Source organism: Sebastes umbrosus, chromosome 23 (assembly GCF_015220745.1).
Source record: "Sebastes umbrosus isolate fSebUmb1 chromosome 23, fSebUmb1.pri, whole genome shotgun sequence".
Taxonomy (NCBI): domain Eukaryota; kingdom Metazoa; phylum Chordata; class Actinopteri; order Perciformes; family Sebastidae; genus Sebastes; species Sebastes umbrosus.
In genome coordinates, this window is record NC_051291.1 from 11,130,775 (window position 1) to 11,157,738 (window position 26,964).

Below are 26,964 nucleotides of genomic sequence, written 5' to 3' on the forward strand. Positions count from 1 at the left end.
AGTAGACTGTTGCTGAGCTTACCAGCGCTGTAGCAGGGGATTGTTGGGTCTCACAAGCATTAAAGCAAATGATGCAATTTGCAGAAGGGCTTTTTTTGTTAAGAGGAGGTGACTGTGATTAGCTGCACTCCTCTGGGAGGGAGATTTATGAGCTCTAAGCTTCTTTTTTTTATGCCTGACCTAATGCACAAACCAAGTTTGGAAAATGCAGTGAGGCAGAAGAAGTATTGTGTTCTATAATGACACAGGAGCTTCATTTTCTGATGATTTCCAAAGATAATTTCACATAGAATGAAAGGGAAATGATCACTGTGGGGAGTTAGGATCATATTGGCAGCCAAGGAACAACAGGATACCGGATATTTAGCAAAGAAAATATGTAAATATCGTAATAAACAATAAAAATAAAGCAATATGCACATATTTTCTTTACGTCAGAATCATTTAAATTTCATAAAATCAAATCTTTTTCTCTGTCCTTCTGTTGTGTGAGTATAGGTCAACTCTCTATAGAGGTGACTCGGTTACTACGCCAACACTTTTTTCCATCCTTATCTCCTGTTGCTATGGTAACAGCTGGGTCATAGCTGTTGACCTGATCTTCCTCTGTAGATGATCTAGTCGTTAACTCAGCGGGCCTTAACGTATAATAGACACATTTGTCCTGACAGTTTAACCTTTGTCTTCTTGACTTTTGTGGACCAGTTAGAGGATTTTATCGGTCTTAGCGATGTCAGGCCTGGTTTTGTCTGTGTGGCATGATGTAGATATTTGACTGCTTCATCTAGTTAACAGCAGTTTAATCCCAAGATGAAGTTTTACCATCTAAAAAACAGTCATGATCCAGACATCAGACAGACCGCTGGGCTGTTGAACTGGATTGAATGAGATTGTACATGTGTATCTAATAAACTGGGCACTAGAGCTGCAATTATGCAATTACAACTGATTAGTTGTCAACTATTAAATTAACTGCCGACTATTTTGATAATCGATTAATCGGTTTGATTAATTTTTTAAGGGGAAAAAAAGTCAAAATTCTCTGATTGCAGCTTCTTAAATGTGAATATTATCTGGTTTCTTTACTCCTCTATGACAGTAAACTGAATATCTTTGAGTTGTGGACAAAACAAGACATTTGAGGACGTCATCTTGGGCTTTTAGGAAACACTGATTGACGTTTTTCATAATTTTCTGACATTTTAAAGACCAAACAACTAATTAATTAATCGGGAAAATAATCAACAATTAAATTAGTCATTAGTTGCAACCCTAGTGAGCACCGCGTAAAGTTAATTCATTATGAGCTAATTAATTCATGATCATGAGCTCTCAGATGGCATGATTTAGTTATGATCTCAAGATTAACACGGCCAGAAACATTTGTGTAACTTCTTTCACACCTTCTGCAACAGCAGCCTGCAGCAGCAATCCACTGGGAAATGATTTAACCTTTTAAAAATCTGACGGCGAGCCCGGACGCTATTCTGTCTTTTAGAGGTTGTGGCAGGCTGAGTTTTAAAGCTAGTAGAGTGAAGATACTGGTACTGTATATCAAACTAGACCTGAGGAATCCATTGGTACCAACCATGTCATACTAGCTTGTCGGGGAGAACGTTAAATAATGCTACAAATTTAGGCTAAATTTTGGAGAGGAAAAACTAACATGGTCATTTTCAAAAGGGGTCCTTTGACCTCTGACCTCAAGATATGTGAATGAAAATGGGTTCTATGGGTACCCACGAGTCTCCCCTTTACAGACATGCCCACTTTATGATAATCACATGCAGTTTCGGGCTAAAAACCATGTCCCTCTGCCGACGCTGCATGTTATGACCACCTTTGATTACAGAAGTAAATCCCCTTGACTTTTGCGAAGCCTTCACTCATAGTGCAGAGTGAGTCAGTGGAAATTTGGGGATTTTCATGGTGTCTTTGTGCAGAGGATTTGTCGCTCTAGAAGGTTTATAAGGATTTGAGCTACGAGACACGATATTGTCCCACTCCCTGGAGTTTGTCTGTAAGTTATTGTCCTCGTCTCCTGAAGGGCAGATGGTGGACACATTCTGAATGACAATGTTTACTCAGACAGACAGAGCGCTAGTATGTGTCTGACAGCTTTTGAGACTTGATTTATGATTGTATTTTATGTCAAGCACATTTTCATTTTGTCATTTTTGTACTGCTATATAAATAAAGTAATATAATAATAGGGCTGCAAGCTGCAATTAATGATAATTAATTTATTTTTCATTATGGATTTTTTTGTCTTGTATTCTTTCAAATAATTGATAAATTTTTTGGTCTTTAAAATATCAGAAAATATTAAATAATGCCTATTACATGCCTGTTTTGTCAGATCAAGAGTCCGAAACCCAACAATATTTAATTTAAAATAATAAAACGGAACAAAAGCAACAAATCTGGACTTTAAGAAAGCCAGAACAAGCCGATATTTGGCTTTTGTTATTTGACAAATTACTAATTAATTATTAAAATGGTTGATAATTAATCTTTTGTCAATGAATGTTTTAGTCCTCGATGATTTTTCTGGATAGAATTGAGCAAAATCAATATAAACAGAACTCATTCCCATTGAGAAGCATGCTATTGCAATACTCTGCATGCTGCACGCTCCAATAAATACACATTTTTCCCTTTTTTGATTGTGAAATCAAACACCGAACAGGCTGGTTCTTGTGTCACGTCAACTGGCTCTGAAATTAAAAGACAACACAACCCGTCCCGTCACTCAGGAGTCACATTGAGACAGTTGTGTGTCTTGTTTGATCCCTTTGTACCTGCCTGATGTGACACGTCTGCTCCACGCTTAATTTAGACTGCGATGACGGGGACGAAGGTTTTTTGAAGTCCTCCTGAGCGACAGCCTGTCTCTCCTCCTCCTCTGATGCTTGTTTACCGGAGTGTTATTGTCACCGCCGTACCGCTCCGAATCCCTCCGTGAGTTTGTGAATCACAACACAAACAGAGCTGGGAGTCTGTTGTTGTTGTTGTGGTGGTTCGGGTCTGGAGAGGAGCAGCAGGGTGATCCGGCAGTAATTGGTAGTTCAGGCGTATTTAAATCTTTTGTCTGCATCCATCTGCAGAAAAAAAAGACACACTGAGAGAGAAAAGCTAGTGGTCTGGCAGAGGAGACCATGGAAATGTCATGACAGACTGGTGTACTGTCACATTAACCAAACCTTTGCATTTGTTTGCTTGTATGTATTTTACTATTTATTTAACATAACAGCATGGCACGGCAACTTGAGTGCAAAAAGCCAACAAAAAGCTCTCCAAGATTGTTAGTATTGCAGGGAAGGTGATCGGCAAGTCACAGAAACAACTCAGAAGCAAGAGTTTTGACTCTTTTAACAAAGTCAGCATCCCTGCAGTGTGTTCTCCATGTGAACTGTAGTTACATCATAGTTAAGGCACATTTGAATTTTAGTGCAGAAACATCCTAAAAGGAGACGAGCTGCTCTGAAAGCTGCTCTGCTCTTGTGGAGCCAGTGTTTTCCTTCATTTCCTCCTCTTCCTCCTATCATTTTCTTCTTCTCTTCCTCCTTGTTCTTCTCCTTGTTCTTTTCCTTGTTCTTCTTGTTCTTCTTGTTCTTCTTCTTGTTCTTGTTCTTCTTGTTCTTCTTCTTCTTCTTCTTCTTCTTCCTCTTCCTCTTCCTCTTCCTCTCCTTGTCCTATTCCCTCCTCTTCTTTCTTCTCCCTTCTTCTGATTCTTTCCCCTCCCATTCTTCCTCCTCTTTATTCTTCTTATTTGTAATGTGTATCATTATTTCCTTCATCATCATCTTTACTACTACTACAAAATAACAAGAAATACATTATAAAATCAAGATTATAAAATGTGTTTTTAGTAGCGATTTAAAAGACATCAGCGAGGTAGAAAGACAAATGTCAACAGGAAGACTGTAGTTTTAAGTCTTGATCGGGATACAGTTAGTTTTGTTGTACGATCTGAGATTGTATGGAGGAAAATAGCCATAAAAGTACTAAGTAATTACTCTCTACTTTGTGGGTTTTCAGTCTAATCTGCTCATAGAAATTCAGCTCGACCTGTGAGATTATTTATAATTTCCGCCTCTGATAAATATGTGTATGACTAAAACTGCAGTCTGCCGTCCCGATGCAGCTCCATCACCTCCAGTCTGTCGTGTCAGCTGTCGTCCGTAGTGCCGTGTTTGGTTTTGTAGTACTACTCCACAGTCCTGTCAGTCCTCCGTTGTGCTGTGGCTCAGTGCTGTAGGTGTAAATCCTCTAAAAACCTGGCACCGCGCCTGTTCCGCTGTATAGAGCCAATCCTCTTCCTCCCTCAGATTATTACCATCAGACCACTCAATCATTTCACCTCACTGTACGATGGATTCAACCTCTGTTCCCAGATATAATAGCATGGCTGACCTGTCCTTAATATAATACATTTATTAGATACATTAAGTCAATAATAGTAAAGGCTCTAGTCTTAAGAACTCTTTAGATATTCTTGTAAGTGGACTTGGTTGAGGTTGCCACCAGGAAGCCTTGAAACCGCGACCGTAACATCCACATTTGTATTGGTGATTTGATTTCATTCTTCCAGCCAGCTACTGTCCAACAAGCCCTGCTGCTTTATGTTACATTGCATCACTGCACCTCACACCGCCAGAGGCGCTCGGAGCGGTAGCACGGTGTTGTGTGATGTTGACCGTGATGATGCTGACCCTTTGCCCTCTCTTTTTCTGACTTCAGGAGTTCGCCGCGCTGACCAAGGAGCTGAACGCCTGCAGGGAGCAGCTGCTGGAGAAGGACGAGGAGATCTCCGAGCTCAAAGCAGAGAGGAACAACACCAGGGTGAGGAGGACGCACATCTTTAAAACATTAACTAAACCGATTACAGTGTCTGCCACCAATTAATCTCGCCAAAGTGGTTTAATCTGCGACTGATTTATTACGAGAATGCTCCGAGGTGGGGGAAAAGAGAGCCAATCATTCAATCAATTTTGACGTTTTTCAACCAGAAATGAAGTTTACGATGATGCTTGTTTTCTTCCACATCCGACCCACTTAAATTTGCATTCCACAAGTTTCTCAAACTCGCCCCGAACTGTCACGTCAGCCGCAGAAAAGCCTGCTGCACGCATGCGATAGACGGCGTCCTGAGGAAGCTTAAGCTATCTGGTGGGCACGGTTTTAAGGCTGCAGAAGCGCTGAAGCAACCATGCGCACTGTCTGTTTCCAATGCCCAGACATACCTCATTAGCTCCACACATTTCGCCTCGACATTTTTTTTCCGTCGACTTCACATGGATGGCTGCTCAACAGTAAAACTAAGTCCAAATGGCGCTGATGCCCCGCAGCGTCCAGGTCAAAGTGTTTGGAGGGGGAGAAAAAACAACTAAAGACATTAGCGGATCAGCTGGATTCTGTGCAGCTGAAAGGCCTGCATCTTCAATAAAAAAAGCATTTCTATTTTTTTAAAGCAGTAAGCACACTCTGCTGTTGACAGATAAGACTCTGTTTTCCATCCCCACTCGCTGATTAAGTGTGGATTCTCAGTCTCGCACTATCTGTCTCTGGGCGGAGGCAGAAGAAGATTTTAGCACAACAGCGGCTGAGACAAACAGGAAGGGAGGGGAGGTGAGGCGCAAGAGACGGGGACAGACAAAAGTCATTTTCTCTCTCTCACTTTATTATCACCTTGAATCTTGTGCGATGGGCAATTACCAAGCTGTTTTAATTACGCTCGGTTTAGTTGCTGGTAGGGTTTTACAGTTCATAATTAAATCTTGGAAGGCATGTGCAGGCAGTCAGTTGGACTGAGGAGCTGACAGGATGTGTGATGACAGTGGGGAGACGGTATTGGTTGTTTTAAGCATCACGACTAAATGACATGCATGTAGATTAATAGACTGGTTTCATGCAGAGACATGATGAGACAGGAACAGGAGGACACTGGGGCTGAAGGCGGAGTAAACATTCCCTTTCTGATTGATTCAGCAGTTGGCATTTTGTTGAGTGTGCAGGAGTCTGTGTGTAGACATGATGGCAGCTGATGAGACTCTCAGAGACAGTTTATCAGACAGACGAGAGAAGAGATGACTCTCAGGCTCCTTTCAGCTATACAGCAGAGGTCTGCACGGGGTCTGCTTTCAACCCTGCACGCACATACTGCACTCCTACAGGACCGCCCACTCCTGCAGATCACTTCCGCCTGCAAAAATGCTTTCTATTGAAAATGTGTCTGCAACCGTCCTGCAAGGAAAATAAGACACATTAGTTTTGCTTTAGGCAATGCGGAAACAAGGAGGGGATGAAAGTTTGCATTGTTTCCCATGGCAACAGATGACAAACCAGATGCTTGATGCTCTGACTTTATGATATTGATCAGATTCGGATTAGGGAGGGCAATTTAGGGTCAACCCACGAGTTGGGAAACTCTTGCGATATGGTTGTGGTTAGGCATTGACCTTGAATAGTTAAGGTTAGGCATTGACCTTGAATAGTTAAGGTTAGGTATTGACCTTGAATGGTTAAGGTTAGGTATTGACCTTGAATGGTTAAGGTTAGGTATTGACCTTGGATGGTTAAGGTTAGGCATTGACCTTGGATGGTTAACATGGTTAGGCATTGACCTTGAACGGTAAAGGTTAGGTATTGACCTTGAATGGTTAAGGTTAGGCATTGACCTTGAATGGTTAAGGTTAGGCATTGACCTTGAATGGCTAAGGTTAGGCATCTACCTTGAATGGTTGTGGTTAGGCGTTGACCTTGAATGGTTAAGGTTAGGCATTGACCTTGAATGGTTAAGGTTAGGCATCTACCGTGAATGGTTGTGGTTAGGCATTGACCTTGAATGGTTGTGGTTAGGCAGCGACGTTGAATAGTTAAGGTTAGGCACTGACCTTGAATAGTTAAGGTTAGACTTTGACCTTGAATGGTTGTGGTTAGGCATTGACCTTGAATGGTTATGGTTAGGATAGGTTGTCGGGCAGCGAGTCTCGCAAGAGTTTTTGCCAGATTTCGAATTTGTGGGTTACCTTCTAGACACAACCGCAATTTAGCTTCACTTTTGTTACTTTATTTGGAACTATACATGAAGGAATAGAGATTTTACTAGATGCAGCAGAGCAAATTTCTTATCATGTAAAGGCAGCTAAATGGTAGCTAATACGGCTCTGTTCAGAGGTAAATAAATGTATTTGAGGTATTTCTTGTAGGTAATTAAGACCTGCATGTGATGCACAATAGTGATGCATTTTTTGACTTAATGAACCCAGATGAATATGTAAGAGAATACATTGGATTAATGGATTTTAGACCCTGTTTGTTGCTCTCATCTTCATCCCTGTACTGTATACTGCATATTCTGTTTTCTTACATTAAATTGTTCCCAGTTTTCTTGAATAATTTAATAATATCATGCTCTCTGTGTAATGCTTAATTCGAAAAAATGCATCCCATTTTAGTTCACCAAGTGGGATTTCCTAACCGGTGGTTAACCACAGAATACATTTAATCCAGCTGCTGAGGGATGTTTAGACGAGTGAAGCGGAGGCATGTCAGGGATGAAGCCAGTGAGTTTTTTCTAGTAAAGAACGAGGAGGTCATTGATCATTATCTCGGGGATGTAATATTATGTCCTTGGACAATTTCCGAGAGGGAATGAAGTGTTGAGATCTGCATCACCACGAAACTGCTGCAGTGTTTCCACGATCTGGCACCAAGGATTCACGAGGGGAAATGAAAGAAGATGATGCTTTGCACTGATCTCACACGTGCAAGAAACAGTAATGAATAATGTTTTATCTCTGCAGCCAAACTGGTATCCTCTCTCCCAGTCACATCCTGGTTGTTTACTCCCAGTTGTTGTTGTTGTTGTGTAGTTTTCCTGCAGTCAGCCCCCCAGCTCTACATCTCATCTCGTCTGTCCTTGTGAAACTGTCTGCTGGCAGTTGACTTGACATGCTACCTACCTAGCAGCCTAGATTAGCACAATCCCTTTTGGGTACTGCTGGAAGGATTGCAGTTACTTGCAGTTTTCTTAACTTTATTCTGAAAAGCTACTATATATACAGCAAAAACATTTTTTTTTTTGTATTTTTCTTCTATTCCTTATTTATGTTTATTGAACATATTTTTCTTGTAATTTTTTTCATATTTTTCTTGTGTTTTTCTTCTATTCTATATTGACATTTCTTGTAAAAATGTTATTGTATTTTTTCATATTTGTATTGTATTTTTCTTCTATTCTATATTTGCATTTCATGTACATATTTTTGTAGTTGTTTTTCATATTTTGTAGTTTTCTTCTGGTCTTTATTTGTTTCTTGTACATATTTTATAGTATTTTTTTCATATTTTTATAGTACTATTCTTGTAGTGCATATTTGTTTCTTGTACATATTTGTATAGTATTTTTTTATATTTATATTGTATTTTTCTATTCTATATTTATGTTTCTTGTACATATTTATTACGGCATGTTTTTGTATTTTTTATTATATTTTTCTTCTACTCTATATTGACATTTCTTGTACATATTTCTGTAGTATTTCTTCATATTTTTATTGTATCTTTCTTTTATTCTATATTTACATTTCTTATACATATTTTATAGTGTTTTTTCATACTTTTATTGTATTTTTCTTGTCTATATTTATGTTGATTTTTGTTTTATTTTTATGCACCAATACACCAAATCAAATTCCTCTCATGTGAAACCTACATGGCAATAAACAGAGTCTGATTCTGACTCTTTGTAACAATGATGATGATGATTATAACAATGATGTATTGTGAAAGATGATGTTGACGATAAAAAGGTTGGACGCACTCTAGAACCACAGAAGTGTTTCCGCACTGATGTCTGACTTGGATTACTTTAGTATTATTTTTTTTTATTCATATGGTAGCCTGGTTATGTTGTTAGGAGTGGAGCCTGATGAAGCACACATTAATGCAATGTTTGTTGTTCCAGTGCCTGCAAAAATGCTTAAATAAATGAAGGGGTTTGGTGTGCAGCAAACCTTTTTCTCATTTGGATTCTTACACACTATGCCCACGTTTTTACCAGCACTTGACTTAATTGTTCTGCTGCGAGGAGGATTTAAATTGTTCCGATGATGATGGTTATGATGATGATAACAGTGATTTCTCCGTTGTGTCTCCTTCAGCTACTGCTGGAACATCTGGAGTGCCTGGTGTCCCGACACGAGCGGTCACTTCGCATGACGGTGGTCAAGCGGCAGGCTCAGTCTCCGTCGGGAGTCTCCAGCGAAGTCGAGGTCCTCAAAGCGCTCAAGTCGTTGTTCGAACACCATAAAGCCCTCGATGAGAAGGTTAGTCTCCCATTAGAGCAGCATTTCAATTTCAAGGTGTCTAAATTTAAAGGTCCCATATTGTAAAAAGTAAGATTTTCATGTCTTTTATATTATAAAGCAGGTTTAAGTGCTATATAAATACTGTGAAAGTATCGAAACACTCAATCCACAGGGAAATACACACAGCCCGTACTCAGAAACTCTGCATTTGAAACAAGCTGTCAGGATTTCTGCCCATTTGTGATGTCACGAATATACAATATTTAGACCCTTTACACAATTTTAAACGAAAACATTCTAAATGTGTCCCAGTTTATTCCTGGTTGCAGTGTATGTGAATGTCATCAGCTGACAGGAAGTAAACATGGACCCAAGCTGTTGCCTAGCAACGCAATTCCGTTGCAATTCCGTCAAAATGCGCTAAAACGGAGCGTTTCAGACCGAGTGTAAATACAGGCATATTCAGGCTGACAGTACGAGGAAAATAAAGTTTTTTTTAACATTACAGCATGTAAACATGTTCTAGTAGAAACACAAAATACAAGTATGAATCTGAAAATGAGCACAATATGGGACCTTTAATATGTTTTATTAATAAGTACTCATATAGAATCATTGAGACATATTTTGCTGCTGCAGTGTCGTCTGTTTCCCTGGCATCATTTGTTGGTTTTAGTCCCACATAGCGTTTCTCCAGCCTCCTCACAGCCTGCTGATTAATGACCTTAGCCCCCTGTGTGATATCACCATCGCCCCTGTAATCCATTCATCCTCTCCTCTAAAAGCCATCATTTATAAAGCATGTCCAACGACATGCTGTTCAACGGCATAAAAGCCGTCTCGGGCAGCTGTGGGGGGGGTCGTCCCGACTCGGACCCCAGCTAACTTCTAATCCAGGATCAACCTCCTCTGAAATCTGGCGTCCTATTGGGCTGCAGGCAGCGGGGATGTTGGTGGTGGTGGACCACCGGTCACCACGCGGTGCAAGTAATTGCTCCATCACAGCCGTCACAATCCTAGAAGAAGAGTTTCTCTGAGTTCACAGAGGAAGAGAGGAACGTAGGAGGGGAATCTCCTCCCAGCAACTGGTACTTTAAAAAGCAATAAAAGCCTCAAAACGCTGCTTTTGAAGCCACAGCAGAGTGTTATTGTGAGGCTGAGGGAGGAAAAGAGGACAGCTTTCTCTGCTGCAGCAGTGGGGCTTCTTTCCTGCCGGGTTAACTCCTGATTTCCTCCACTAGAATTTAAACAGGAAGTGTTCAGCTCAGTGCATGATACATGTTTGTTTGTTTTTTGTATTCTTTTCAGGTAAGAGAGAGACTACGGGTGTCACTGGAGAGGGTGTCCGCCTTGGAGGAGGAGCTCACAGCAGCCAATCAGGAGGTAAGAAGAGCTGCCACAGATATTGTGTTTAAGATAATGAATGTTGTTGTATATTTGAATCTTCTTTGTGTTGTAGTTTGTGTTGTATTGTGTCCTCAATGGGGATTGATTGATTGATTGATGGATGGATGGATAATGAACATGAATTGAAGTCTTTAACATATACCAAGTCGAGGCTCACACGTTGTTTTCATTCTAAAATACAGAATTTAAATTGCATTAGACTGTTTTTTTCAGATTCTTGTGAGGAATTTGGAGAAAGAATAAAACACACAGTTCCCTGTTGTAGGTTTTTTTTTTTTGGTTATGTTTTTCCTTATCCACTGCGAGGATCTAAGAACAGAGGGTGTTGTATGCTGTACAGAATGTGAAGCACCCCGAGGCCAATTTGTGATATTGGGCTATATAAATAATATTGACTTGACTTGACTAGTACTTAAAGTAAATACAGCCACAAAAATACAGCAACTACTACCACTACAAATAATAGAAATTAGGGCTTTGCGATATGGAGAAAATAAAATATCACTATATTTTTGACCAAATACCTGAATATTGATATTATAATGTTGACTAATGGTGCTTTTGCAAAATATTTACACAATGACATATTTAATAAATAATCATCAGATAGAACAGTCTGGTAAGTTCAGAAAATTACATCCCGTTACTCTAATGCAGCCTTTAAAACCAGGAAAAGAAATCATTTATGCCATATTATGATATACGATATCTAATCTCATATCACAATATCGATATAATATCAATATATTTCTCAGCCCTAATTGGAATACTGAAATAGAAATTGTACCAGGATGTTTAGAGATTAAATATTTACAATTCAGCGGTCAATTTAAGAGGGAAAATGTAGTGTAACAGATGTACTGAAATATGGAAACAAGCTGCATGAATAGCAATGCATTATGTCCAACATGTGCAGATGTTCATGGTTAGCAGTTTTACATGAAAGTGCTGCAAATGTACAGGTCATATTTACTGATAAACAAAAGCAGGGCAGGTTTAAGAATACACAGAGGCAATGTGATGTGTTTAAAGTTTAATACCTACGAAAACAAATTCAAAAAGAGTATCAAAAACAGAAGAATTAGAAACAAATCATGAACAGAAGAGAAATTTGGAAGAAATGTAAAAAGACAATACCAGAAAAATATATGTATATGTCTTTTATTTAACCAGGTAAAAAGTCTCATTGAGATTAAAATCCCTTTTTCAAAAGTGACTTGGCCAAAAAAGGCAGAACAAACATTTTTACAACAATAAACACAAACAATACAAGCAGACAAAACTACAATTAAATGAGCATGATATCCAGTTAGTATGCAGTACAAAAACAGTTATAATGCATAAAACAGGTCAGTAACATGGTTTTGAGTGAGGAATTTATGAGCAATCACATTGACTTGAAAACTTAAAATTGACTTGAATTCCCACACAGTAATCAGCTGTAACAATTTCCTATCATTATGTACATTATTCTAGGATGAAGGGGTAGCATATTTAAACACTTTTTTCCCCTAGTTCTATTCTAACCTCTGGGACCAACTTCTGTAGGTCATATAATACACATATATACAAGCAAGCAAAAAAATAAAAACATAAAAAAATGGGCAAACTAGATACTATAGCACACTGTACATTGAAACATTCGTCCATATCTCAACTCAGAAAAATATACAGAATCATGTGCTGCTTGTTTATGTGGATGTAAATCTAATATATACTGTGATGATGTGTCCTGAATTATGTATCGACTCGCAAACAACCAGAGTACCTCTGCTGCCTTCACTCACCTTCATCTGTACAGGGAATAATAACACAAAATAACACGGTGTGCACATGAGTGGCTGAGGCACAGCGCTGACAGAAGAGTGGCCACTTTTGCGACGGTGGCCTTAAAGTCCTTCTCAACCTCCATGGCTCAGGCATGCTGAAGAGAGCCAGAGCTGCTCTCGCTTTGCACATGGTTGTGTTCCAGCTGAGTGAAAACCCCTCGGGCTGCCACTTCACAGCCTGTCAGACATGCCAGTCTGACACTCAGGCCTAGAATAAAAGTTGGTAAGGAGAGAGGAGAAGATGAAGGGGAAAGGGAAGGTTGGAGTGGGTGGAAGCCAGGACAGAAGGCGAGAGGAGGAAATGGAGAAAGACAGAAATAGAGAGGGCATGTGGGAAGCAGAGGAAGGTTGTGTTAGCGGAGGTGTGTGTGTGTTAATGAGAGTGCAGTTGGTCAAAGTGTGGAGACGAGAGGGGGAAGAAGGGAAACACAGAGGGTCTGACAGACAAACTGTGTGTTTGGATGGATGGTTGTAGTCTGAATCCAAGATTAGACGGTGAGCAGAAAGAGAGAGATGAAAAAAAGAACAGTGAACAGTTAAAAAAATAATGTGACAGTCCGCTGTCTCTCATTTTTCTTTCACAGCTTTTTGAACAAAGTCAGCTTTTTTAAAGTCCCTGACAGACATCTCAATGGAGGATGTAGCACTTTGAAGAATTTCTCTCACATCGCACAGCCAAGGTTAGAGAGAGAGTGTACAGTACATCTGAGGGGCCGTCCCTCGTAAATGGTTAACACTACACTTGTCAGCGCGGCGGACAGATGAGTGATTGGACCTTGAGGCGGTGGAGGAGGCAGTTAAACCCGGCTTTTTGCAGAATAGAAATGTCCACGCTTCAGAGGCTCCGGGGAGGCGAGGCGAGCCGAGCCGCGAGCCAGCAGACCGCTAATTGATTTGTGATGGAGGTCTGTATATGAGTCCCAGCTCCACCGCGGGGTCTCGGGACAACACAGGCTGCGCCAGATGAAATCAACGGCCTTTGACCTCATGCACTCACAGGTGTTTAAGTGGCCACACGCTGATTACTGCTGGTGCAATTTGCCGTTATGGGACTGTGTTGGAATCTGAGGATAGATTGTTGTTTTTTGTTTATTGATAGCTGACAACAGACGTTAATCAACACTGTGACACATTTAGAAAAAAATCCTTCTATATATAAAAGTGCAAGGATTAGCTCAACAGCTCATTTTCACCCATCTTCTCTTCATCACAATTAGAAACAGACAAAACAGATAATAATAATATGATAAACTACTATAAAAAACATAGCAGACTATTAGATTAGATATATTTTATTTAAAACATGTAACAAATGAGAAGAAAACAAAACAAGAATCACCAATAAAATGGACAGCAAACATATACTGCAAATTCTAAATTAAAGGTCTTATTGATAACATTCTTATGTAGATGAAAAAAAAATTAACATTCACAGATCTTTGAGAAAGGTGCCAAATAAAAGTATGACTTTAAAAAAAAAAAAAAAAATGATTATGATTTTTAATGAATCGTTTATCTCTGTGGAAGATATCGGACATTTGGTTCCCACTTCTAACAAAGCTTCTAACAAGGTGTGACATCTACAGTATCAATGTTATCAATAGCACCTTTAAACTAAATAAATAATATATGTTTGAAAAGGAGTATGCAGTTATGTTGATAATTTGTTCTGTATTTAATTTAGCCTGGTAGTATTATTTATTTTAACACTATATCTCATACACTTTTTGTAGCTATACCTACGAAAAAGTAATGCACTGTAATTCGTATATATAAAACAAAATAGATTTGTATGTAATCCAAGTAATCGTGAACCAGAAAGTATAACGAGCGACAAACGCCATGTAGGGAGGAGGTCGGGGTCGTAATTTCCATACTTACGTCATTTCCAAGTTACGTCACTTCTGGTGTTATTTTAACAACATAGTAGTTTTAATTTGAAAAGACTTTAGCGGAAATTGACACATGACGTCACTTGTTGCTGAGGAAAAAATGAGGAATAACTTTTTGTAAGAAATAATGTATGTGGGTACATTGATTATTTCCACCTTTAGATTTTTGTTTGTGTGAGGGGTTTATTTCTAAGATAAACTTTATTTTGCACTACTCCATAAACGTCATGAACGTAAGCAGCTACTGTAGCAGACAAGAATCATCACCGTGTGAAACAATAAAACCTATCAAGGTCTCAACCTTAATCCTGAACCCTGCGTCCAGAGCTTCCTTCTCTCATCGTGATACCCCGTCCCACATCCCAAACACAACGCAGACTCCCAGTGGAGTGTAGAGAGGTATACTTCCAGGTGAGAAGTGGGTTACACATTGATTTTTTTCCTCACTTCTTTAAAGAAAACAAGACTTTTAGGACTCAATAATAGAAAAGAGCTTTAATAACATAAAGGAGGTGTGCCTCGGGAGCAGTCGAGTCTAAGTAAGATCGAAGACTTTGTCAGAGGAAACATGTTCCTTCTTTATTCTGCCTGCTCTAATCCCGCGTGGCAGCTCTCACATCTTTTCCAAAGAAATCCCAAAGTAAAGGTATCAGAGGTACATTTAAACACACAATATGAATGCTTTCAGGACTTGTGTATGTCTATCTATGTGTGTGAGTGTGTGTGACTGTGCACCAGGGTTATAATAGTAAATTCAAACTATTATAACCTTGCTGTGTACGTGATTGATTGTAATTTAAGCGCAATGCAGCAGAGACGTGCATGCCCCCAGCTCTCACCTTGACAAAATCAATCTTTTAAGAAACCCTCCCTTCACTCCTCTTCATATTTGTCCAATCTCTCCTTCATCACATCACCTCAGACCGTCCTCTCCATCCAACACAGAGGTGCTAAAGAAAGATAAGGAAAATGTTGTGCAGTAAAAAAGGCCCACCTCATCGTGCTTCTTGCCGTCAGATGTCTGCCTTTGATGAGAGGTACATCAACAACATCAAAAAAGCAAATAATAGGCGCCGTGTTCATTTTGCATCTGTCAAACTTTTGTAATTTCAGGAGCTGGAGGTGAATCTGCAAGCACTCACTCTCATCACGTGTTGTGTCTTTCTGCCAGGGGTGGTGTTAGTGTTTGATCTCTGAGCCGGAGAAATTACAGACTATCTTAGAATAATGGCGCAGAAACATACGGAGGCATAATTATGCCCTCGTTAAAAATAATGAAGAGAGACGTTGTGTAGTCGGTGTGCAACAGCGAAGAAGAAGCCGAGCTGTTGCCGGTGAAGTCTGAGGCCTGCAGAATTAATGTGTGTGAGGGTAAAAACCTGTCCACTGACTGCCCTCTGTTCCCACTTTAACCTGTTAAACCCTAACCCCTTGGAAAAAATGCCTAAAAAAATGCCCAAAATGAAGCAGGTATAGCTCCTCAACCATGAGGCTTAGATTCATACATATGGTCTCTTTTGAATCATAAGAAGCTAAGAAATATGAATAAATTGTAAGTAACTATTTTACCATTGAGATTACAATGGAGAAGCACTATAAAAAAATACGATTTTATATCCTCGCCCAGTATATAATCTGCAAAATGTGAAGTTTGACGGCTTTGTTTCACCCACTGTGTCTGTGATATGAGCTGCGTTTAAGGTCCATTGGAAAGCTTGGAATTTCTACTTTCCAACGATACCAAGCTTGTAGATCTATGAGGAAATTATTGTGGATCTTTTGATCACAACTTGGTTTACAGATTCTGAAAGCTGGAGACCTCAGCTTTTCAAAACAGTATGGCATGCATATGCTCTATAAATAGGTCATCTTGCATCGCAACTTATTTGTAACTATGCAACAGGGTACGACCAGTTTTGACCCGGTACCAGGTCCGTTGGAATCAACTGACTCTCAGTTTGGTGTCACTGAGGGCAGGTTTGAGTTTAACCCAGATCATGTCCAAGTCACTCGAGAGCGTTGTTTGTTTTATCGACAGCCGTGTCATTGATTTGTCCCCCTTTCATTCCGTTGCTGAGAAAAATGCAATTTTCTCCCTTCCTATGGAGGAGCAGATTTTCAAGCAATTTATTTGTCCTGAGCAAAGACGACCTTCCAGTGACTCCTTTTGAAACAAACCGTATGAATACTCTAGATTATATTGTGGTGCATCTAATAACAGATACAGTACCTGGGCTGCTTGGAAATTGAAAACACCAACAAAAAAAGGAATAACATGCAGATTTGAGAGTCCTGGGTTATTCAGAGATTAAAGCATTTCCAAAGCTTCTGAATACTCGTAGAGTCGAACCAGCATGATGCAGCTTTAATCACATCATGCTAACAGCAAGGCGCATGTACTGTAGTTTTTTTGTTTTGTGGAGTCACTTCTTGGCTGGTGCGGGGAATACGAGTGGAATCATTTTTAAACACAGGACAGACGTCCTGGCAGGTTCACTGCTTTCTGTGACTTTGTTTTTTTTTGTGTGATGACTCTTCAAGGGAAATCCTGATTCTACAGTTCAACTTGAGCCATAAAAATATAAAATAATAGTCATAATATTGCACTTGAAAAGGCGAACAGCAGAAATTGCTGTTTAAAACCTCCATCAATGTTTTAACGACAGACTTGGATCAACTTGACCTACCATACTGTTTAGGGACCCTTAGTATGCAGAAATATTGAAATACACCATTATAGAATAGGAGAAAACAACACATTTATACTGCATGCAAATAACTGCTTGCCCCAAACAGCATGTGATAACGTGGGCATGCCTGGTAAGGGGAGACTCGTGGGTACCCATAGAGCCCATTTTCATTCACATATCTTGAGGTCAAAGGTCAAGGGACCCCTTTGAAAATGCAAGTTTTTTCCTTGCCAAAATTTAGCGTAACTTCGTAGCATTATTTAACCTCCTTCGCAACAAGCTAGCATGACATTGGATGACATGGATTCCTTAGGTTTTTTGGTTTCATATGATACCAGTATCTTCAATCTAGCTCTAAAACTGAGCCAGCTACAACCTCTGAAAGACAGGATAGCGTAAAAGTATTTGTGCGTGCACAGTTTTCCTGCGGGATAAGGAATTAGAACCAACATTTCAGATACACTTTCAGTTTTACCTCCAATAAAGTAGTTAAGATAATTTGGCTAAACTGATGGTTCGTTAACTATCTGGCTCGTGGTCTGACTGCTCATGTTTCTTGACTTCGACTTAGTTGGTATAGTGATGTCGTGAGTTTTCAAATCTCAGCAATTACCCTGGTGAATACAATCTTAAAATAATCAATAGAAATGACGGCCAAAAGTATGAAAATGAGACTTTAAGTTGCAAAAAAAATTGAATTTGGCTCATTACGCTGTGTTTTTAGGGAGGGTTGTTGTGATATACTGGTATTGACAATAACCGTGATATTAAAAAATTAAATATTGATGACATGTTAATAATACAAATATAATAATATCATGTAAATAATCCAGCGCCTCTTGTTGAAACTTGGAAAAATGTTAACATAGATTCAATTTTTTTCCTCCAATTTTTGTAAAATAAGTTATCAAAGAAATTAATTTTTTTTCTTTTTTTATTATTTATGGCTTTTTTTTATTATTATTATTATGTATAGCTGTTATACTGCGCAAAAGACATTTTTGAGTTCTCCCTATTTCTAGCCATGAATGTGTTGTTTCCATAGAGGTGCAGGAGGACTTACTGTATATGTTAAAAGAGAAAATGCACTGAACTCTAACCAAAAGCGTGTAAGTCAGGGAGCAGCGAGAGAGAGAGAGTGTCTCCCAGCTTGTATGGAGCAGTAGAGCAGACAGTCCAGGTGAACTGAATCTCCCTGATAACTGGACTCCACCCTCCAGGCTGCTGCAGGGAAAAACCTGTCCAGAGGGTCAGAGGTAGTGAAGCTCGCACTGTAGCTGCATGATTTACCAAATTACTGCAGTGGTTTTCAAAGCTGCACTGGAGTAACGAGATGATGTTTTACAAGAAGTTGACATTTTCTGGTAGGTCATTTTTAATTGTGCTTCAAATTACTACATGTCAGGTCATGGAAAGTCTTGTTTTGGAAAGTACAAGAGGCACCAGGAAGTCTCAGGGGCTTCAGGTTTTTTATGAGCGACAAGTAGCACCCACTCTCTACCTTTCTCTTCCCGATAATCACACGGTGTCTGTCAAGGAAGAACCTAATTGTTGTTGTTGTCGGTCACCGCTCTGACAGCATTATGACTTCAGGACAGTAGCTTAAAGTGGTGAAAGGAGACACACGGTCCGCAGAACAAGATGATTATAGTGATTGTATCAGTGCTCACGTGCTTCCGGCTTCACGTTGTCCCATAAATTCCTCCAGAGATACTGTAATTTACTGGTGTTGCATAAGAAGGAAATGTATTTATGTTGATGTGGTAATTCTATGTTCAAACATTGAGGTTTCAACATGTTCTGCTTGTGTTGCAAAGATGCATTTAAGGAAATGCAATAATACATTTTAAAGCTCTCTTAACCTCTAACATAAACTGTTTATTTGCGTGTGCAGGTGTTTTGACATTGTTTATTTCAGCTCTAATCTGTGTGCTCGTTGCCATCCTGCAGATTGTGGCCTTACGGGAACAAAATGCTCACATTCAGAGAAAAGTGGCGTCCGGCGACGGAGGAGAGGACATCCTGGACGGCACTGAAGCTCAACAGAAGCTCCATGGCAAGGTGAGCCTCCTCCATAATTAAATGGAATTTATTTATTTAACATATCAATGGGGCACACTAGTTTTTGTTTTAAACTTCTCCTGGCTACAATAGGTGATGCCGTCATCTTTACCTGCAGTTTATTATAACATGCTCCAAACTGAACTGAGCTAATAAAAGAAAACCCTTTAGTACCTTAGATCACAACTGTTTTCTATACATTTCATCTCCCTACATCATGGTCTAAATGCTTTTTTGATCGTCCAAAAATACTGCCAGGAATATTGTAAAAATGTTGGTATAGAAATGCTAAATCCATTTGTTTATGTCTTTGAGTCACAATCTGTCTTTTTTTTGTAATTAGTAATTTTCAAACAAATGACCCCTATATATGCAAAATAATGCTGTTACTAATAATAATAATTAAATTAAATAAATAAAAATAAAAAACACACAAATCAAATGACTCTTATGTATAATAATAATAAAAATAATAATAATAATAACATAAAATAAATAAAAATGTAATTAAATAAATACAAATAAAAACACACAAATCAAATGAGTCATATACATGCATAATAATAATAATAATAATAATAATAATAACAGAAATAAATAAAACTTTAATTAAATAAATACAAATAAAAAAAACACACTTATCAAATATATATTCCTTAATTAATCTGTACCATGAACTAATGTAATTTACAACCAACAAATTAATTGTGAGACACATGAAGAGTGTTTATGTGAGTGTTATGTACACGGTGTGTACTTTACTTCAAGATCTGCCCATTTTAACGATGTATTCCAAGTAGTCTCCCCACTTCACCACATATTTCTCAGTCCTGTCCTTCGAGCTGAAAGACATTCCTACAGTATGATGCCATTTTTGCTCAACTCTGTTGACTGTTCCTGAGAACCTGGCTTCCTTCGGATGCAGAATTTGCCCTAAAAAGCTCACCATACTGCAACACTAAATATTCTGTGAAATAGTGAAATCTGCTTATACAGGATCAAGCTTCATATTGAATTGTCAAAAATTCAAGTTAAAGATGCTTGAAACTAAATTATTTGTCTTTTAAAAGTCACCTTGGTAGGGGTTTATATCTCTGAATAGGAATTTAATGAAAGTCATACAATGATATCTGGATCCTAAATTGTCGCTATGGATCTGGATGCAGCTCAAGTTTTATATACTCCAAATATTAGACATTTAGACCATCTTTTAAGCATAAATCTGGGCCGTCATTTATTATCCTCAAACGTCCTCAATGTCAAAATCACAGTTTGGTTGTATTGCACCAATAAATCCTGCACATTGAGTTCCTCCTTGTGTTTGCCAGTATAACGTTATTAAATATGTTAACAAAAGGTTTCATACATTTAGCTCGGCTGGTGTTGTGAAGGTGACCCCCAGTCAGACAAGAGCTCTCGCTGTGACCTTAGCCTCTCCGGTTATGCAGGAGCACACATAAAGCTGCATAGCTGAATACAGATGTCCCTCTGATTATTAATTTAAAGACAGAGGTGTAACTGCTTCCAGATTTTACAAAACAGACGCTGCAAAAACCCCAAATCCCAAAGCAGACCTCACAAAATCCTTTTTACATGCACACAGCGGCATCTACATCTTACAGAGGGTACCTGGGTAGATCAATGGAGACGCTGTTACTGGACCGGTCTGCTGGAGGATGAGGAGGAGGAGTGGGGGATGTCGGGAGTAAAAAAGATGAAGGGTGCTAATGAGGAGACGGCTACAGTCTGCCCTGTTTTGTGGAGATAAAAGAAGTGTGTCTTGTTTTGATTTGTTTGCAAAAGAAAGTGTATGAAATGTGTTTGAGATGAGAGTGAGGGTCACAGGGACTGACATACGTGTCAGCGGCTGCCATCGATTGTTGGGATGACAACTCTGATCGGCACGACGCGTGTCTTCTTCTGGGAACTCTCTCCGGTTGATTCCCACGTGTCCTTTGGTTGTCATTAATGTGACAGGTGGAGAGAGGTCAGAGAGAGGGGAGGAAAGAGTCAGGGAGGGAAAGGAGGGAAGAAAAGCGCCGCTCTTGAAGTGCTTATTGACCCACTGAGCTCTCAGAGCTTCAGCATTGACCTGGATCTGCCTGATAACCGGCTAATGCAGTCTGACAGACGGAGGATGCTTTTATTTTTTCATTCCGGTCCTGGATTTGTTTCATCACTCCTAGAGAACATATTGTTACGGACATACTCTCTACTCCTGGGTTACCTTTTGCTGTTGTAAACAATAACAGAGAAGGAGTCTTTGTGAAAGATGGATAAATAAAACACATTTTGGGTAGGAAAGCAGGCAACTTTGGTGTGATATTTCCGTCATTTACGCGTCTTAGCAGAATGAGAACAACAGGAAAATGTCAGGTTTTAGAATGGGGCGATAGTGTAAATGATATGACCTGGAGAAGGCATTATAGTCTCATAAAATGATGTATAAATGTTGGTAAAACAAAATGACAACAAAAAAAGAGTATTATACTTTATATGTAAAATTAGCAATACTCCACTGTAAAACTAGTAAATATAAACTAGTAAATACAACATAATCAAATAAATCCCTCTGAAATAAAAGTATGAAGCGGCATAAAATGATAGTACTCAAGTGAAGTATAGGTACCTCAAAATTACACTTTAGTACAGAACTTGGGCACACTTTTATTTAATATTTATTATTTTTATTTTTATTATTTTATTTTTTTTATATTACATACATATTTGCTCTTGAGCATGTAGCCTACTATACCAAATGTTATTGTATATTTTGCCTGAAATTGTGATATACCGGTCTTTCTAATTCTTATTTTTTACATTAGTTTTAAGAGTACTGTGGCCACACTGCATTTCACGTTTTTTTGTGTACTCTATATGACGAAAATAACACTTGAATCCACTTGAGTACATGGATATAAAATTCTCTTTGTTGTGCTCACAACATTGAGACACAACATTAAAAAAAATCATAAGCAAAATGTCTTTCCCTGTTACTCTGGTTAACCCACAAACCTCACTGTGACACGCAAATTTGCGAAGCGTTTTCACATTTTTATAAAACACTAAAATGATAATAATTGCAAATGAATGTAAACATATATGATATTTTGTGGTAATTGTGATTCATGAGTTTATTGCAATAAAAGTATATATATATTTTTTAAATAGTAGATTGATGGATAATCCTAACTTTTTTTGTAGATGCAATATCTCACTGCTGTGAGAACCACAAACAAAATGTTTTCACCTCCACTATATTGGCATGGCAGTAGAGGCAGATATCTCCAGTAAAACTTAAGCAAATAGAACCAAAACTCTGCTTGACTCTACTACATGTAGACGGAAGTTGACGATGTGTAATTTGGTGTGAACTGAATGTACCTGCTCGCATGGATGTAAAACTTTGTCTAAACTATTTCAGTTTATAAAATGAGAGAACATTTAAACTCTCTCAGTCTTATGAGACAGGTGTCTAAATGTTCTAAGACTGTGAAACGAGCACAGTAACGGCAGCCACAGTCGCATAATATATCATCTGTTGAGACATTTTTACAACAAAGTGGAGCTAAATCCTTAAAGTTGGTCCTCTTCATGCGAGCGGCCCGGTGCCGGAGCGCCGGTATTAAAATCAGTGGTGTGATTTAGTGGGTCCTGTTTCCTGCTCGGCTGAATCATTGATCACAGGCAGCAGGCACAGAGGCCCAATTAGGTTCGTCCTCACAGATGGATGGCCGAGGACGGGCAGCTGGACCCGATACAGCCGAGAATAAAGATATCACTTCCCCTCAATCTCCACTTCCACCTGCTTTACAATAATTACAACTGAACATGAGGAGAAAGCTTCGTTATTCAAAGGGAGTGTGTTATTTAGCCGTGATAATAAAGTTGTTTTCTGATGCGTTAAACCCCTGCTTAAGTTGGATCTCTCCGGCATCCCCCTCATTAATCTACCTCATGCAGAGACCCGTGGAGCTGCGCAGGGTGAAACCTAATCATAATACTAATGCAGAGTGTCAAAGCAATTTCTCCAATGGAGTCTGGAGAGATTCTCAGTCACCCGTCTTTGTCACCATCCGAAATCAAAGCGGGGGAAGAAGCCAAAGCCTTGAGCTCCTGAACTTGAATTTATTAGCACGCTGTTGTGTGTAACTCTCCAAAGAAGAAATGATGTGTGAAGTGGCAGCGAGACTGATTTCTGAAGGCCCACTTCAGTACACCACAGGAAGCCAGGGCATGACAGGAAATCACAAATTTGTTTTTCACCTGGTTCATATTGAATGCTAATGTTTCTGCTTTCTTAAAGGAGCAGTGTGTAGCATTTAGGGGGATCTACTGGCAGAAATGGAATATAATATTAATAAGTATGTTTTCTTTAGTGTGTTTTTGTTGCCTTGGAATGAGCTATTTATATGGACTATATAGACTGTAGGCTATATAAAGATGGACGACACGACAGCTCCCCAAAAGTGAAGCCAAAACATTTCAATCGCCCCCTGGTGGCTGGCTGCAGTATAGGTCATAAATCCCGCCTCCTCCATGTTAACTAAAAAGACACACGTCAAATCAATTTTTCCCCAAGATGGTTTTTGCCATTTCAGGTAGTTCTTATCACGCTGAAGTTCCAGTGTTCCATTTGCATTTTCCCTGACACGCTTGGAGAAATTTCAGTTGGTTGCACTCTGCAACCTCATTGCTAGATGCTGCCAGATACACACTGCACCTTTAGGTCAAATTTCTGTTTCTAATATTGGATGTTTCCAATTTGTTTACCTTCAGTCAGGTTAAAACACATTTTTATGCCTCTGCAACAGCCGTGGCTGGAGGTATTATGTTTACGGGTTGTCTGTCCGTCCGTCCGACTGTACGTACGTCTGTCTGGTCCAATATCTCCGGAATACCTGGAACGAATGTCCTCAAATTTGGCACAAACGTTCACTTACTTCCATCCATCCATCCATCCATTTTCTTCCGCTTATCCGGAAGCAATGCTCTCCAGCTCTTTCTGGTTCTACCCCGGGGCCTCTTGTCTGTTGCACGTGCCCGGAAAACCTCCAAAGGGAGGCGTCCAGGAGGCCTCCTGATCAGATTCCTCAACCACTTCAGCTGGCTCCTTTTATGGACAAACGTCCACCCGTTGGCCATAACTCAAGAATTAATATGCTAAATATGACAATTTCACACAAATCTAAAGATAATATGATATGATAATGATGAAGTGATGACATTTTGGAAAGACATTGATGTAACTTGACTGGTTGATGGAGGTATACAACTACAAGGCGGTAAAATTCTAGTTTAAAAGAAAAATCTGTATAAGAAAGTGTGGTTTAAAGCCACTAGACTGTTTATTTGATTTATTCATACTCTGTAAGTGTCCTAAACCAAATGGAGTCCAGCCAAATGTGCCTATAAGACACTAAACAACAAAGATTATCACGTAGCCAAGATGTACAAATTTCAGACGACCAAGCAAACCAGGACTCTGTAGCTGTATTTTTTTTTTCCGAATGCCAGATTCCTGAGTAAACTGGTATGTAGGGCAATGAAATAATGTTGTTGTCAAACTGAAAGCTAAAGTTGCCGCCCCTGTCTTTGTTCATCTGTCCCCCAGCGTCTGTCCAACGGCTCTCTGGAGTCGGCCCACGAGGCGAGCCAGGTGGTGGAGCTGCAGGACCTGCTGGAGAAGCAGAACTACGAGCTGGCCCAGATGAAGGAGCGCATGTCCTCCCTCTCCTCCCGGGTCTCCGAGGTGGAGCAGGAGCTGGAGACTGCCCGGAAGGACCTCAGCAAGTCAGAGGAGATGAACAACAAGTACCAGAGGGACATCAGAGAGGTTACAGCACACACACACATACACACACACACACACACTGGGGAACAGGGAGAAGCACACACACATACATTTGCAAGGGAATAACAGTTGAAGAGAGACATCAAAGAAGTCTAGCATCAGGCTAAAAAAAGCTTTTATTAACATACAGTCTCACACTTCCTCTTTATGACTATGTATTTCTCACACACACAAACACATGCACACACAATTCAAGGCACAAAGTACAAACAACAAGCGGTTACACTTTCTGTGACGCCTATGTCTATAATACATTGTCTTATAATGTGTTATAATCTGCTTATAGGACTGTATAATTACAGTTATAAGTAGAGATGGGACCATTTTTTCCCTTCCCGATACTGATTACGATACCCGAACTTGCGGTATCGGCCAATATCGAGTATTAGATATTATAAAAAAATATATCAATTAATATTAATAATAAAAAAAGTTAATTTTTTTGTGGATTAATAAATTATGGTATTAGATCGGTGACTGGCGTACTTGCCGATGCCTGATGTCATGATTTTTTGGGCAGTATTTTTTTAGACCCATTTCCGATATTGGTATCAATATCGGAACAACTCTAGTTATAAGCACTCATGAATATTCGTAATGATTCATAACAATAATCATAACACATTATAAAGCATCTTATAATGAATTATGAGGTCAAGTATAATAATACTACATAATTACGGGTCACTCACTTTTTTTTTTTTTTTTGCAAGGATCATAGTGTATTATAATTCCAATAGTTTTTTTTAAAAGATTATTTTTTTTGCATTTTCATGCCTTTTTTTATAGGACAGTGGACAGTCTAGAAAGTCAGAGAGAGATTGAGAGAGACAGGGCGACATGCGGAAATGGCCGCAGGTCGGATTCGAACCCGGGCCGACGCGGTTAGGACTCGGCCTTGTTATATTGGCGCCCGCTCTATTCAAATAGTTTTAATACATTATAATCTTTTTATAATGTGATTATAAGTTACTCTAAGTGCTCATTGTTTGCTTTAAGTGAAAATTTTAAAACATTAATAGATTTAATGATATTTTCTCACTTTACTTAAAGCACCTAATGACTACTTAGAGCAATTTATAATCACATTATAACAGGGATTATAATGCATTTTTTAATGCATTATAATACACTATGATCCTTGCAAAAAATGTCAATGAGACCAGCAATTATGAAGGATTATGATACTTGATCTTGTAAGTCATTATAAAATGTAGAGTGTGGAGTAATTATATAATAATTACACAGTGCTATAAGCAAATGATAAGTATGTTTATAAGGCATTATAGACATAGGCGTCATAGAAAGTACTAAAAGAAAAAAGTGTGTCCAAAATGGCAAGTGAATCCTATAAATATAACATGCAAACAGACCCCAGTAGGCTACATAAACACTTCTCAAGGACACACACTAACACTTAACATAAAAAATCTCCAAGAAAAACAAGCATCTGTCTCTGTTTGGTTCTTCAACACCATTTCAAGCTGGAGTGTCGACATGTAAAGCACCAAAGCAGCCAGTTAAATGCCACTTAGGGGAGAAACGAGGATGTTTGTGTCGTACTTTGGCAATTAAGGAGCCCAATCATAAACCAATTCAGCATACGTCTGTGTGAGGTGAATGCCAGTGAAGTGGACTGGATATGAATATAAGATGATTTCCCCCCCCCCCTCCACCGTAGCCCTCGGCTGAAATCGCTATTGATTGCTAACGATGCAGGCAGCAGCAAACACGGCCTTATCGGACCGACCCTCTGTTATTACCCTGCTCTGCCTCCTCTGAGAGCACCACTTTATTCAGCTCTCCCAGTTGACTACTATTTATTTTCTGTGTGGTTTTGAAGCACCACATGTGCTTGCATGGGTTTGTATCTGCAGGAAATGAGCTCTCAGAGCTTCAGAGATAACGTTGCTGTCA

At 39.2% G+C, this 26,964-nt stretch overlaps 1 protein-coding gene across 15 annotated transcripts in view; it reads left to right on the forward strand.

Annotated features, from left to right (window-relative positions):
- The window catches only part of ppfia2 (PTPRF interacting protein alpha 2), a 226,225-nt gene that overhangs the window by 162,009 nt on the left and 37,252 nt on the right, over positions 1-26,964 (forward strand). For all 15 annotated transcript variants that reach the window (XR_005205435.1, XM_037759972.1, XM_037759967.1 and 12 more), the window contains 5 exons: positions 4,744-4,845; positions 9,168-9,332; positions 10,623-10,697; positions 19,083-19,193; positions 24,808-25,029. Coding sequence is in view for 14 of the 15 variants with exons in the window: in XM_037759972.1 (XP_037615900.1) it covers positions 4,744-4,845; positions 9,168-9,332; positions 10,623-10,697; positions 19,083-19,193; positions 24,808-25,029 (675 nt within the window). In the remaining variant the exon portion in view is untranslated. The remainder of the gene's footprint in view (positions 1-4,743; positions 4,846-9,167; positions 9,333-10,622; positions 10,698-19,082; positions 19,194-24,807; positions 25,030-26,964) is intronic.